Genomic DNA, 15,616 nt, shown 5'->3' on the forward strand with positions numbered 1-15,616 from the left:
CTTCAGCTTCTCTTCTCTCACTCTAAAGGGAGCCTGGACAATACAGAAGAAAGCACATGCTTCCAAGCTGTCAACTTAGGTGAGACAGATCCCAACTTTGCTGTTGGGTGTAACTTAAATTTTGCTTGCACATTTAAGCATCTGGCAGTTGCCTTCCTTTCTGTCACACACTCCTAATGAGAATTCAGGAGCTTTCTCTGCCACACCTGAACACCAGGGAGCCACCTTCTGCCCTCTGGCACCACCGCTAACAATCCCTCCTATTTCCAGTTTTCTTCATTAATATTTCTGCCTTTACATCCTGTTGTTACTTAAAGCTTTAAGCAGGCTTCCAAATACTGATCCAGTATTAGGTAAAAATGACACCACATAAACCAATACCATGAAAAAGATACCATAAGAATGATAGCAATGTTCCCATATTAATTAATAATACCAGTGTCTTCCACAAGGGATGTGGGATTTAACCTCCCTATCCCAGCCCACTGATTTGCAGCCTGCCTTCGCTACAAGCCATCTCAAAACCAAAGAGAACGCACAGCAGCAGGAGGAGCAGCTCTGATTGACCAAGGAAGGTACACGCTTGCCTTCTCATAATGAAACTTCCTCCATTTGTTTGAGTAGGATGAACATGGGCGACACCCGCTAGATACAAAACCTGCTGGATTTCATTAGTGCAACCCCAGATGTATTTCAGAAAATGCATTTGAGGAGAATTTCAATACAGTATATTAAATTTGCGCTTCATCACTACAATTTAATTGCAAATGAGCACCACTGTACATAAGTGCAGTAACCATATATAAGTTCCATACCTGTTCAGCAATAAAATTTCAAGCTTATTTATGTAATTTAGTAACACTCCCTTGTTTATCTTACAAATTCACTTTCAGGTTTTTAAAAATAACAAACATAAAAGTGCACTGATTTGTCACTGTTTTGCTGCTGGCATACTTTCTGTATTTCTCCCCAGACAGGCAAATCTGATAAATAGGATGGTCAGTTACAATGTCAATTAAAGTCACTTTCTGGGGGATTTCCTTTCAGATCTCGCAGGCTAGCAGACTGTACTAAAGTGGCAATTGTTAATGCACTTTGCTAATGTATTAGAATTTCGAAGTGAAAAACATTAACAAAACATAAACTTAAAGGCTGTGCAATCAAGTTCTTGGCTGGTGTAATCTAAGAACAACAAAGACCAAACCCCAACTGACTGCATGCTCAGTTGAGGGCAGATTTCCTCATCCCGGGAGCAGTTCTGCCAGTGAAACTGCAAACTCTCTGGCTGTCTCTGCCAACGATCACCGGCCCTACTGTACTGGACTGCCCCAAAGAAAGTTCATGAACTCGTCCCTGTGCCCATCCATGTGCTGAGACGGCACCAGACCGCAACAAAGCCTCTGCAGTGTAACTCAGACTCTATGAAAAAGTGTTTTTTACTGGATACCGCCATATCTAGGGCAGTCAAATTACATTACTGCTGGATCTTTCTGTGTCTCCAGGACTAACCAGGGGAAGGAGCAGGTGAAGACCATTGCAGATATCCGTGAAGTGCCTCTGACCCGCTGTACACCTCAGTTAGGGAGCAAGGTTAAGGATTCCACACACAAGAGTACAAGAGCACAGCCTGGTACCCTGACACCAACTCAAATCTTTGCCTTCAGCACAGGCCAGAGGCTGCAGCCTGCCCTGCTGTCAACCACAAGTCATCCGACCTGCTGCTAACCCCTATCTTCCTGCTTCTCCACAAATGGATGAATGTGGCAGTAAATTTGGCTGTTTGTCACGTGCAGGCAAGAGTCTGAACCAAAACCTCAGCCACTGAGTATCAACCTTTACCTGCTGTTCAGGGTCCCTCTCCAGCTGGCAGGTGCCCTCTCCCATTTTCTTGCATTGTATGGACTTTGCAGCACCAAGCAATGAAGCTAGCATTTAAATGCCTGCAATCCTGAACACTAATTCCCATGTTTACCCCAGCCCTGTTTCAAGTGTAATCCTGGGAACCCCAATTTCTCAGAGCTCACTGTAGTATATTTGCTTCTGCTGTTATGGAACCTGCTGTGGTTTGATTGTATGTGCAAGATGCAATGCACTAGCTCTTCCATGGACCTCACCCTCTTTGCAGCATGAGAGCTGCTTTCCGTAAAATGAACTTCAGGGTTAGGGTTAGAATCAGAATTAAGATTCAAGACAAGGATGATAAAACCTGTGGCTATATCCTGATTACTGCTAGGATAAGCAGTGGACTCAGATCCTTGCTATGTAGGCAGGGCTGTGGGTTTAGCTTAGGGTCTAGGGGGGATATCTAGCTAGACCTCTCTTTTTCTGCCAGTGTGAGAAGATACCTGGTATCAATAAGGGAAAACAGCCTAATACATTAGTTCTGGGATATGCAGGGATGACTAATGAATCCTAAGGTGCCAAGTTTAGCACTTAGTTTTGAGGCTCGAAGGGCTGAAGAGGTAAGCATACTCTTTGAAGGATTGCTATCCCAGAATGAAGCATGCTCTTGGCACTTCCATGTCTTTTCATCAATTCTGCAGTGGGACTGTATCTTGGAGCAATGTGCTAGGGCCAGAGACTGTGTTTAGTACAGTGTTATTGACAAGGCCAGGAGGGCTGGATCTTCCAGGAAAGGCTTTGTCTTCATCTAGCGTTGGTTCACCAAAAAAATGGCAACTTACTACTGCTGCCTATTCCTGCTGTAGTTGAAGTAGCAGAATTGTGCACGATAGATTTAGAGACTCTCAGTCTGATGTAGGATCATGTGGGTGTCTACACAATGTTTCATAATAGAAGTTTTGTCTTCTTCACAACATGAGAAGCCAGGTACTCAGAAACCCCACGCAGAGAGAGTGCTATTAAGGTGAGAGTCAAGCTCTCAAATAGTTAGGGTGTGCCAGAATTAAAAGCAGCTGTTGCAAACCTGATTTGGTGAGTGCCAATACTGCAACAGTTTTTAGTGACATGATCACCATACTATATTTCCCTCACACGACCCCCGTCACAAATACAGAAATCCTATACATTGTTAGGGGGCTTTAAGCCCAGTGATATGCCATATCGCATCACATTATTACAACTTTGCAAGCCTTTGCATATGATACTTGACAACATTGGCTCTGCTAAACACTATTCCTGATATTACTTACCTAGTTCTAGTATAGGCATCCCTCGCAGTGCTACGGGCCAAATCCTGCCATTCTCGACTTTATTCAAATGGGTGTTTTTAGCAGTTCAAGACAGACCAAGCATTGCATTTCACCTATGCTAGAGAGTAGGTTCGGTCCCATTCGTTTAGTTCAAGTCAAAAAAGGTTTCACCTGAGGTTTTCCGAGCTGAATTCTGATTCCAAGAAACGAAGGAACTGGTCTCGTCCTACTGGGTCCTTCAGCACCTCATCCATGGAGAAACCCCATCTTTTCACACGCTGCTGACTGGGTTCTTTGCTGTTTGGAGAGAGAAAAAACAGATGGAATGTGCATTTCTGCCTGCTGTCCAAGCAGCTGCTGCTGTTTCTGCTAAGCAGCAAAGGGAGGAAGACTATCAGATGAGGAGATGGTGGCTTTTTTCTCAAGATTTTGCAGAAATACAAGTTAGCAAATAACATACGAAGAGAAGCTATAAAGACCAGGGTCATCATTAAAGCAACACTACTACCTGGGTGCCTACGTACACGGCAAAATGAGACAGTGAATGATATGACTTCCCGAGTATTTTCTGGTAGGTTTCATGTAAAGAACAGCATACCATACCTGAATGATTATTCTTTATGCACCACTTACATCCTCAAATGTACCTTGGGATTTCTTATATGTCAAGGCAGAAATTTGCCAGCAGTGTTCCCTCGGCCGCTGGTGAGCTCCAGAGCATGCCCTTGTGTCCCACACAGTGCTGGCTTCAGATTTTTCAGTTCCACATTTGCATTAAAAAAGCACTTTCACTAAGCAGCGCAGACAAGATTTCTAAAAATTATTACTGGTTAGTGGTCTTTTATTTTTCAGTGCCTCCGAGTTTTGGACGCCTAAGTCTTGGAAGACTAAAAAGCATCTCTCTCCTACCCTCCATGATAATCAGACTCTTATTTTGTGTCTCAGCTGGGACACTGAGATGCAGAGGCACCCAAAGTCACTAAAAACCTTTCTCCTAAATTATTTCTTAATACAACCCCACTTACATAAGCTGTTGCTTGAATTGCCAGACATGTTGCAGAGATGCCTATGGGGAGAGGCAGTGCCTGGGAATCACAACGAGGATCCTATGAGACAGTCTTCATCAGGGCGTAATCTGGGCTCACAAAGTGTTTGAAAGCTTCTGGTGTGATGGCGTCATACTATGAGACGACCATTAAAATACAGCTCAGCTGCTCACATTTGTGACAGCAGAGCCATTGTTAACAGCACATATCTATTAAACTACATGTCTCATCATGTCCACAGTGATTCCTAATCCTGGAGCCTTAGGGGACAGTGGCGATCTCTGCTGAAGACAAATAAGCCAAAGGGGTAAATAAAATGCCCGCTTTGATTTCCTCTTGGTGTAAAGACTAAGCACAATTGATGGCCGTGTCCTCACTTGAAGTGCAGAGCACTCAGGATGGCTCCTCCTGCACTCACCCAGGAGCCAGCAGCGCTGCAAACAAGGGCACAGATGCCAGCCTACTTGTTAAGCGAGCCAGCCTGGGTACGGCGACATGAAAGCCAGGTTTGTGCAGAGCTATGCACGAGCTAAGCTCATGGAATTTCCTGCTGAATCCAGAGATCTGTAGCTGCTCTCTTGCCGCTGCACAATGTTCTAGCACGAACGAAAAGGCCAAAGTGCTGTCTAAAATAGAAGGCTTTCCGTGGTGTGTCCTGAGTCCCACGAAGGATGAGCTGTAGTGGCACAGGGCTGTCCATACTCAGCAGCTGGCCTTACCATTAGAAGTGAGAGGCTCTTTGTTTTCCTGAGCAAGGGCTCTGCTCTCCTAACTGAGGAAACAGCTTTGCAGGCAACACAAGGGCTACCGCAGCTCTCGGGGATCATTTAATTATTCATGCAAGTTGCAACTAGATGCAGATGCAGTGAGTTCTCTTACAATAAAAAATAAAATGGAAATACAGAGCTGTTTGTTCTTCCATCTCCCAACAATACAACTTTCTCTTTTTCATCACAGAAGAATCACCTTCCTTAACTCTGAAGTCATAGCAGAAACCAAGCATTTATTTTAAATTCCTATGAAGGCTGTGACATCAGGTTAATTGTATTCTTCAGGGATACAGCCATCTTTTCTGGGATTTGCAGCTACCTCAACAGATGCAGAAATAATGGATGCCTGGACTACCTTGTGGGTGGGGGCTCCTCCAGAGAATTATTTTGCAGGGGCTGTATCTGGTCCTAGCCCCTCTAGGGAGGATGGAGAAAATGAGAGAAACTAAAAAGGAAATCCAAGATATTAAAATTATGTGAAGAGTGGCAGAGATTAGGGAACATCTTTCATGTCCCAGACCACATGGTTTTTAAACAGGGAAATATCTTGCCCTTTTCCTGGAACACTGATTCACTATGAATTGGCTTTATTAGGCTGGTAACATCTTAAACTTTACATTATTATTCAAGAACAGACAGGATTAGATTTGCCATTCTGTTTTCAAAGATTGGCTGAAGTGAACTCCCAGTTCAAATCTGGTGCCAAACAGCAGCAGCTAAACACTAGGAGAAGCTGCTGAGCACTTGCAGTAGTGGGCCACAGGATGTGAGTGAGTAGTAAAGGTGGTACATGGCATGGTGATTCCATTCCAACCTGCTGAGATAGCAGCTAGGCATAGAGGCACGCAGGACAATTCCGGCCCCACTACAAGGGCTGTAGATAGCCTGTGATGGCAAGCGATGTAGACACTGGCCAGACTTCCCTTGCACCAGCATCACATGGGCAACAGATGATCTAAATTGCAGTGCTGTGGTTTGGTTTTTTTTGGAGAAACTCTCTGAGGTGCAAGGCACCGGAGTTCCTACAGTCATTTCTCCTCCTTTTTGTCCATTAGACACCGTAACAGAGACAAACTAGCTTGTTCACCAGCTTGTGAGGCCCAAACTCACTTTATCAATCTATTAGAAATCTGACCTGCCAAGTCTCACACATTACGTGTGAGCTACACTCCTCTGGCTCCTGTGCCAAATCCACTCCCACACAGCGGGAACAGCCGCTGCCCTATAACCCATCCTGTTCTGCCTGCGGCATCTTTCATAGGATCCCAGGAAAAGATCAGGGCTGGAGCACTGCAGCTGGGGGAGGACCAGAGAGCCGGCTCTCAAGGGTCAAAGATGTGCTGGAACAAGTATCTCTTAGCAGTATCCTGCATCTGTGGGCTCTAAGACCTAAGTCTGTGCATGTCCTTTGACAGGCATGAGAACATCCATTACCTGACTTCACATCAAGTCCTATGGAAGTGGAAGGGCTGAATAATTCACAAAAGCGATAAAGCATAAGCTCCTGTTTAAACTTTAGTGATGTACTTGTATCTTGTGAAGTTACAGACATCCAGCTTCCTATCCAAACAGGGCAGTAGGAAAAGCATACAAACAAAATGGCAACACAAGTCTAACATTACTTAAAACTACCAATTCTTACCTTATTTCGATGTCCCACAACACTGTATCATCACTTATCCAGGGATTGGAAGGCTCAGCAGGAGTTATAAAGGGGTCATATTCCACATACTGCTCTGTGTAGGCTATTAAACTGACAGATATAAAAAAGAAAAAAAAAAAAGAGAAAGAAAAAGAGTCGGGGCCTGAATGCTCAGTCACATGTCCAAGAGGTACAGCTTTTTTCTTTTTTTTTTTTTTCTTGTGCGTGTGCTGCTTTTCACTTTTGTAGGATTAGTCAGTTTCTCAGCAACCACAGGAGTCCCTTTTCCCACGGATGGTTCCTGCAAGGATTTCTCTGCAAACACCCACCAGCTCACTGCAGTACTTTCCTCAAGCTCACCTCTGTCCAGTTGCCCACAAAAAGCCCAATGAGGCAACAGCTGGATTGCTACGCTAGGACTTTCCCCAGAGACCCATGGGATGACTATGAAACACGTGTCCTCCTCCTCACTTACTGCACTTTGCTATTGCCTCTTGCTCTTGGTTTTTGCAGACTTTTGCACCCACTTAACTTGATGTGATATGAGTAACACATCTAAATAGGGCCATTGGCTGTAGCTAAGAACGTACTTACATCTTTGAGGGATCACAGTCCTGAACATCAAAGCTTCAGGTGACAGATCATTTTTTTTTTGTTATGTTGGTATACCACTTACTCTAATGGCACTATTGTAAAAGACTTCAACAGTAGTTTATAATAATTAACTTAGAATGTAGTAAACTATAGGCATGTTGGAAAAACACCTGGCCTTTATACTGGCTTGCTTTGTGACATGTCAGATAATACATACAGCCTCTCATCATCACTAGGATGAGATTCAAAGAGCTTCCTGGGAAAAGGACTGTTTGCATGAGGGATTCGGGAATTCCACTGGGGTAGGAGCTAGGGGCACATTTTTACAAAAGACAGACAGCATATATGAAATAAAAAGAAATTTATTCTAGCCTATATTGGAAATACTCTAAGGCACTTCCTAATTTTTTTTTTTGCCTAGGTATGCCAAGTAATTAGCTAAGGTAATTGAGTCTCATCATACTGAACAACTAATCTACTTGCACTGTGATTGTCCATGCTAAACTTTACCTCCGGTCTTCCACATCTCAAAAAGTTAGGAGAATGAAAAAACCCTGTGAAACAAAGGGTCACAAAAGGCAGAAAGTTTCCCTGACCTGCTCTACAATAATTATTTCTTTTTGTTTGTCCTAGCTCTTATCAGGAGGCATTAAAATCATACACTTTTGTAACCACAGCAGGTTCCCATTGCCCCTCAGGGCACTCAGGGCTGTCTCATCTCATTTCACTAATTACATTTCATGACTGCTGTGGGTCAAGGGTTGGAGGAGGGAGCAGCGTCCAATTTCAGAGGGCGGCAGCAATCCCTGAGACATCAATGAGAGAGAGGGTTGGTTAAAAAAACCCAACAAAAAGGATCAATCAGGAGATATCTGCTGTGAAACTTGAATTGCTCCTAATAAAATAATAAGAAGGCATCAGAGGTGTAGTACAAGTACTAGCAAAAATAAAAGGGGAAAAACTAAATTAAATGAAACAAGGGGGAATTACTAAGCACGTTTTGCTGATTCAGTATGACAGCAGTGGAATTGTTGCCTCATTATCTAAAGGAGGCTACAGGTGGGGGAACTGCTAAGGGAAAGCATTTCTGTCAAAAAGCAAACCTGGACTTTTGGCCTTTCAGGTGATGCACTGTAATTCTGGTAGAAGAGGAGATGGGAACAGTTCACTGCAGGGTGCAGAGCTTGCCTTAAGAACCCAACTGTCTTGCAATCAGGGGCCCTGCTGAACCTTCACAGTAACTTTAGGGAGCTGAGAGGTTGGGACAGATTTTCATCTAGGGAGCTGAGATTGTTTCTGGTAGGAAGATGCTCTGGTGCTCCCCAGCCATTTCTGTGATGCCACATGGAGTGGGATTGCACTAACACTGCACGATGCAGTCGGGGAAAACAGTAGGTAGAATATATTGATAGTTTACTCAACAGTTCTCAAATCTCATTGCCAAATCCTAAACCTGACAGTGTGCAGGTCCCAAGTGGGGAGAAAGGATGTGGAAGAAGGGGGAAGGGAACAGTTTCCAAGGTGCCTGGAGCAGCTGAGGGATGCCTGCTCCCACAGTTGGTGCAGACCTACTCCTGGAAGGGCAAGAGGGAGGAGGGGAAGAAAATCTTTCGTAGTGGGCATTTATTTCATGGGAGCTGGGGATAAACTTTTGAGAGCCTTTCCAGTCCGCTGCTGGACAGGGGCTATCCGATAGAATAGCATGCATTAATGGAAAATGTATTGGTCTATCACTATTAAAATAACTCATATCTTATTCCTATAGCAGATTAGACAGCAGCTTGTTTCCCCCACCACCCCCTGCCTTATTTGCTCCTTGTTACTTCCCCTGTCCTGCCTGAAAGTGCCTTTGCGCTGTACTGAAAAAATGGCAGGTGGGGCTGCCACCAGGCTTGGCTGCTGAGAGGAGCATGCCAAGAAGTCGCTTCCTGCACACCAGTCTGCCACACTGTCACTTAAACTAGTCCTGAAATCAGGGCCCACCCTGAAAAGTGACCTGCTAATAACAGCACCGCCTTATGCAGTGGATTTGTTCCTGGCATTTGTATTCAGCATTTTACATTGGGCTTTCAGGCCACACAGTTTTTTATTTCAGGCAATCGTTCAGCTCAGGTCATCCACATTCTTTCCTCCTCACCTATCCCCAGCCCTGCCAAGCCACTGGACTCATCAGCCCCTCTGTGACACTCCACGTGCAGGCTGCACTTCCCACCACTCTCCGCACCGACCCCTGGGACCCCTCCAGCAATGCTGCCACCCAAAGTCATCACATAACCAAACCTTCTTCACAAGATATAAATATCATAACCATGATTTTCATTCCTCATAATTTCAAAATGAAACTTTCAAAACAGGAGAAAAGAACTTTTTTATTTTTCTCATTTTATTTACTTTTCTCCTGGTTATCAATTTGCACAGGTTTTGATAGCAACATTTTATTCCCCAATTTGGGACCAATTAAAAAAAAAAAGCCCAAAGCCCTTTCAAACCAGGAAAATTTTCTGTCCAGTTTTACTGAAAACTAATAGGGTTTTTTTGGCATTGAAAATGTTACATTTATAATGCCAGTAGCTCCTTATGAATTTGAATAACGGGTATGTTATGTGGACAGGATTTGATGTTCACAGGTGAATGAGTTTTACTGAGTCCATCTTATTGAAAAAATACCTACCTAAAAAAGAATTTGAGCAAAATAGATCTGCTGGCTTGTAAATTACCAGCCTGGAAATTATTACTGTCTTAGTATATTAAGGTCATTGTAAGTAAATTCAGTACAAAACGACATATTTTTGTAAAGCACAAATGTATCTTCTTAATGAAAAGAACCAGAAAGCCCAAAACATAAATATGAGCGTGCTATTTTCGATTGTACAATGTAGTGTATGCAGGATTTCAGGGAGCCTCTGAGTATTTTCTATTTAATTGGATAAATTTTCATTTTAATTGTTAAACTTTATGAAGCAATAGGAACTTACTTTGGGGCTCTCACCATTTAATTTGCCTAGTTTAGTACACAAATACTAATTACAGGTGCAGGCACTGCAAAGCACATTTCATAGGGTAATGGCTTTTTAATTTGCTTAAATAAAAATTCCTCTATTATTTCTCTACAAGGCACCAGCCCTTATCACGTCCCTCATGTTCCACACAATTTTGCTCTAAAAGTGATGCTACAGAAGAGCATGCTGATCCCCACGTTTCTCTCTGTGATTCCTCTGCAACGGTGCGCAACTTACAAGTATGTAAGTAAAGGAGCAAAGGACGTGTCATTCTCAATTATATTTGAGCTTGTTTTTCAGCTGTTCTTACTTTCCTACCAGAACTAAACATTCTGCAAGTCAAATTGTGCCTTGATTTGCCTTTATGAGAAATCCACCTCTTAAAACACTGCCTTGAGTAGTCCAGGTACAACCCCAGTACTTCCCATAGGGTTTCACATATGGAAGCGGGAGCAGAAACTGGCCCTACAACCCCAGTATGAACATGGACACGAACACCATGCGCAACAAGTCGCAAATGCAGCTCCTTCCCCAGAGCTGCGCCAGACTAACAAGAGATGAACACTGAGAGTTCACCCACAAAAGAAAAAAAGGGTATTTTCAAATTGAAACAGGAATAACTTTTCTGTAAATAAACTCTAGGGCTGTGAAGGTGTGGGAAACAAAAGTACTGCAAGGGTTCCTTCTTTTGTGAATAATATTTCCTTTGCTTTTACAGTACGATAGCATCCTCATTTTTCACCTGCTTTTTGTCAGTGGCAGTGCCAGTGCTCAGCAGACAGGCAGCACAGCCAGTCAAGGAGGGGGAAGGATCGACGCACAGAAAGGGGACCAGCCTTTGTGCATTGCTGCCCGCTGTTTCTGGAAATGCCAAACTGGAGATGAGGAAAGAATGGGAAATCCTGCAAACGGGGACACTCACCTTTCTGCTACTTTGGACATCTTTAAACAATGTCTCTCTATCTGCACGTTCAGAAAAGTTATCTGAGGAGAGATGACAAGGACATTAACAATCCATGAGCTCTGCATTGATCATATTCCAACACACTATTGATTTCTCCTTCCAAACAGCTCGACAGTAACTCAGAGGGAAATGGGACCCTTCCCTAGGTATTAGAAGCAGCTTATTAACTGCTTCCAACAGGAGTCTCTGTTTCCTATGGCAAAGTCCTGGGGAAGCTTCAGAAGACATAACTGAAAGTAGGAAAGGCACATATTTGGGGTCAAGGTTCCTAGACTACTCAGGGTGCCATATGATCCCCTTTTTACGCTACACTCCTCTCTTCCATTTCTCTAACCCACTGGCATCACAAGACCAATAACAGTTTTACAGCAGATTTGCACTCTGCTATGAACTAGTTCTTCACAGTACTCTATAGCCTATGTTGCCTATGATGGAAAAAAGCTCAAAAAACTTAGAGTTCAGGTTTAGTTCAGAAGACCACCCAAAAAATGGCTGCCTAAGAAATGTGTTTAAAGCTGCCTTTACTAAAATGCTGACCTAGTGATTCCCGCCTGTACTTCAGTGAGTGCTGCTCGTTGCAGGAAAAGTAATTTTGAGGGAAAGCTCCCTGTGTCAGGGCAAGGATGTGCAAGCTGGCTGGCCACTCCTTGGAGTGATTATGCAAATAACTTTTTCCTAGTTCCCTAAAAGCTCTGGCTACACTCTAACAGTCGTGCACCAAACGATGCCTTTCCTCACCGCCTGTCCCCAAACTGTGCCCCCGTATGCTGGCTTCTTCCCTAGCCTTTGTCACAGCCCACTTTTCAGACATCCTCAGTGAACTGGAAATTAATCTGTCTACTGGTCCACGGACAGAATAATAGTAGATTCAAAGGTCAGCATTACCCATAATACATATCATCATATAACAACTGCTCGATTAATATATCTATCTCTTTAAATACACTTACTACTTTACATAAAGTATGTGAGGATCAAGGATGGGTAAAGCATACAGTTGGTTTTGCTGATATCTCAATAACTTTATATGCCTTTTTTTTTTCCTTCAGATAACAGTTCTCCAAAGAGTTGCCGTATAGCCATCTCTTACTTGTCTCCGGAAATCCTCTTTTGTAGTTTTGCGGACAGGCTGGGAGGGCACATGTACAGGGCTTTGGGACTGAGACTCCTCTGTAACACCGTATACTGACTGTGAGGAACCAATAAGCAAACAGAAGAAATTATGGCATTTTTCTCTGTTATGCAATGAGTAAAAGTGCAGTACGCAAAGCAGTAAGCTAACAAAGCCAGTAATCTCCTACTGATTGTGTCCACACAGATCAATAATCATTCAGCCTGGAGAAAAATTTACAGATCAGACCATGCTTGCAGATGCCTGTACTTGGAAGATCTGCAAGCATGTTAAGAAAAAGAGTTTAGTTTAAATGTTAAAATGCAGCTGATAATTTTTAGGAGCTCTGAAGGCTACGTGCGTCAACATTTGCAGGATGGTGACACAGGGAGTGGTCATTGTGGTGAACCAAGCAGAGAAAGAAAAGACTAGAACCTAATCCTATGCCATTTTCTTTCACTTGGTTTAGTTTCTTCTTGTAAACCTACACATTTAGGAAAGACCTTAACCAGGTGTCAATGGGTCAAGTCCGCAGGAATCTCTCTAAACAAAAACCTGCAGATTGACTTGTAGCCATTCATTTTCAGGACAGAGACCTGGACTGAAAGTAGCATCAGTTACCCTCTTGTGCTTTTGCTTTTTATTTAACATTCGTAAGAGACGTGGATAGCTCTGCTGCCATTTAACTGCCAATGAAAGTTCGGGAGTCTGGTGTCACCTCCAAAACAGGTAACAAGTGACACGGCAACAGGAAACGGTCATTTTGGTTCCTGTTAGGTAAGTCTGATACACCGTAGGTGTCAAGCATGATTTGCATTAAAAAGAAAAAAACAACAACAAACCCACAACCAAAACCAGAAACTCAAACTGACCTTTTTCACCTTCTGTGGGTTTTTCATACGACGACACTTTCTAATGTCCATTTCTGTGGTGTTCACACAGCCCGGCTGAAGAGACAGCAATCATTACTCGTCTGTTTACAATCCACATGCTACCTTACCTTTCTAAAATATACAATTAGATCTTGTCCAAAACTCTTTCCTGAAGTTTGTGTCCCATAAATTACCCTTGCTAAACAAGAGACCGCATATACCCAAAGTTGGCATCTCAGCATCCGATCCATTTACTCAGAACTTTGGCAACAAAAGGAAATACCTCAGCTAAGAGGGGAACTTGTTCTAGGAAGCCTGAGCCAAACTGAGTAAGCTGCTTTTCTTTCATACGCACAATAAATCATCTTCAAAACTCCACATTTATCATATATTTCCAAATCAATAGTTCCATGCATGCACAAGCCTGGAACATCTAGAATAATCTTGTAGATACTTGGTGTGTTTTCAACTGCGAGGAAAATCCACACGGTGACTTTAAAGGCAATATCTTTACGCAATGCACGGCATAGTGTTTACTAATAGTAAAACTTTCCTGTCAAAGCCTGGAAAGTCTCATCATTCAAAAAGAACTTTACCACAGGCCTATGCACATCCCAGAATGCTCTTTCCTGGCTGTCCAAAATCTTTCTTTCTGTTTTATCCTTTTTTCTGTCGATTCTGAAAACAAAAACATAAACACATAAGTCAAAGTACAAGTAATGCTTTCTTCTTTGTTACAGTTCCTAGCTGGGGTTTTTAACCCCATGATGAAAAAAACATTCAGAAATCCACTTTTTTGTAAGAAGTGTCACACTCCCACTTGCGAGGCCATATGCCATGAACAAAATATCACTGATGTTTACTCCAACATGTGTCAAAAGATATTTTCCTATTAAAGTGGAAAGTTTACTTCAACATCTGCTTTTTCATCTGGAGAGGAAAACAACTTTTCCAGATACTTTGTTCCCAGACCCTGATTTTGCAGGCTGGGGAAGGTCATGCTTGGCTTTGGCTTTGTCAGGAGACCTACTGGGACCTCTTTACTCCAGGTGAAGCTCTCGGCCGGTGCTAGATGGAGGTCCACGCTGGGCGGCCCTGTTGCACCCCAGTGCCCCAGGGGTACCACTGGCATGAGCACAGATTGTGAAAGGGCAGCTATCCCAGGCGTTCCCAGCAGCAACAGCATGGGCAGCACCTGGGGCCACCCTCCTTAGCGCTTGCAGCAGACTGGCTCTGCCCCTGCCCTGGTAACAGCACAGGCAACTGGAGCAGAGCTTGCGGCACGGCCCCCTGCAAGCCAGCGCTCACCCAAGAGACGCGCGACTGGGCCAGCACAGCCATAGCTTGGTAATTTCAGCCCTGATGCAGCCAGTGAATCAACTCACTCAAAACGCACGCACCAAAGGCGACCAGAGGTTGTTCAAAACAACTGTTCCCCTATCTCTCGGCAGCATTAAGCAATTTGCTGCTGGTGCCTCACTCCTGTGCTCAGCTCTACACGTGAGCAGAGCAAAGTCACCACCAGCTTGCAAGATCTACCTGCGGAAAGACGGGGTGAGCCACAGGAAGAATGAACTGCCTTCGCCTCCAGAGCAGGATTGAAAAGCCGACAGCATCTCTGTGCTGGGTTTCTATACAGCGCCAGCCGGGAAGAATCAAAGCAGTAAGGAAAAAAACCCACACCAGCTGGGATTTCTGATCATCAGGTTCTCCCCTTGCTGGTTTTATTTTGGAGGGGCAATGATCCTCAGCTTAAGTCTGTGCTAGAGAAAAGGGATTAGGAAATGGAATTGAAACTGAAGGTTCTGAACACCTCTCCCCACAAAAAGCCCGAGTCCTCCACAGTTCAGTATCACTCTGAATATCCTCCCTGTAAGGCTGAGACGAGAAACCAGCCCTGCACCAGCTCCGTCCCCGCACAAAGATGGAGCAGCCGCCAGATCGCAGTCACTGTGCTGCGCTGGGGAGCAAATGCAGACACCCAGCCCAAAACTTTTTTATCTGAGCAAGCCCTTTGTGCCCAGCCAAAGGGGAAGGTAAAGGCTTCGGCCAGCCTCACACCACACACTGACTGGAGGGACTCTTCAGAGGCTCCATGAATTGCCTTCATGGGTGCTCTGTGCTGAACCAAGAATCTTGGTTCAAGGTAACTCAGTACTTCACATTTTAAACCATTAAGACACAAAATAATTAGACACTCTGTGGCTGCAGTTTTTGCGCAATGTAGGTACAGCGATGGAAATCCTGTGTGCAAACAAAGACGTGGAAGGCAGAGCAGACCTTGATAAGCAGGAGGAATGTTTTCAGGTATTTTTGATTTGTTTTCCTTTTTAGTTAATTAAGGACTCTGAATTCCAGCCCTGCCTTGTTGGAAACCTGAAGCCTGAACCACCACATGAACCGGGAACCAAGAAGCTGAAACTAGCCAGGCAAAAAATCTGACAGTGGCCAGTCCATGCTTATGTT

The 15,616-nt window shown here is 43.9% G+C and overlaps 1 protein-coding gene across 2 annotated transcripts in view; it reads right to left on the bottom strand.

Annotated features, from left to right (window-relative positions):
- The window catches only part of RGS6 (regulator of G protein signaling 6), a 288,401-nt gene that overhangs the window by 44,683 nt on the left and 228,102 nt on the right, over positions 1-15,616 (bottom strand). For both annotated transcript variants that reach the window (XM_075105737.1, XM_075105738.1), the window contains exons 9-14: positions 13,747-13,828; positions 13,151-13,225; positions 12,258-12,356; positions 11,126-11,187; positions 6,611-6,721; positions 3,324-3,449 (exon numbers count right to left, since the gene is read on the bottom strand). In XM_075105737.1, the coding sequence (XP_074961838.1) occupies positions 3,324-3,449; positions 6,611-6,721; positions 11,126-11,187; positions 12,258-12,356; positions 13,151-13,225; positions 13,747-13,828 (555 nt within the window). The remainder of the gene's footprint in view (positions 1-3,323; positions 3,450-6,610; positions 6,722-11,125; positions 11,188-12,257; positions 12,357-13,150; positions 13,226-13,746; positions 13,829-15,616) is intronic.

Source organism: Phalacrocorax aristotelis, chromosome 10, assembly GCF_949628215.1.
Source record: "Phalacrocorax aristotelis chromosome 10, bGulAri2.1, whole genome shotgun sequence".
Lineage (NCBI taxonomy): Eukaryota > Metazoa > Chordata > Aves > Suliformes > Phalacrocoracidae > Phalacrocorax > Phalacrocorax aristotelis.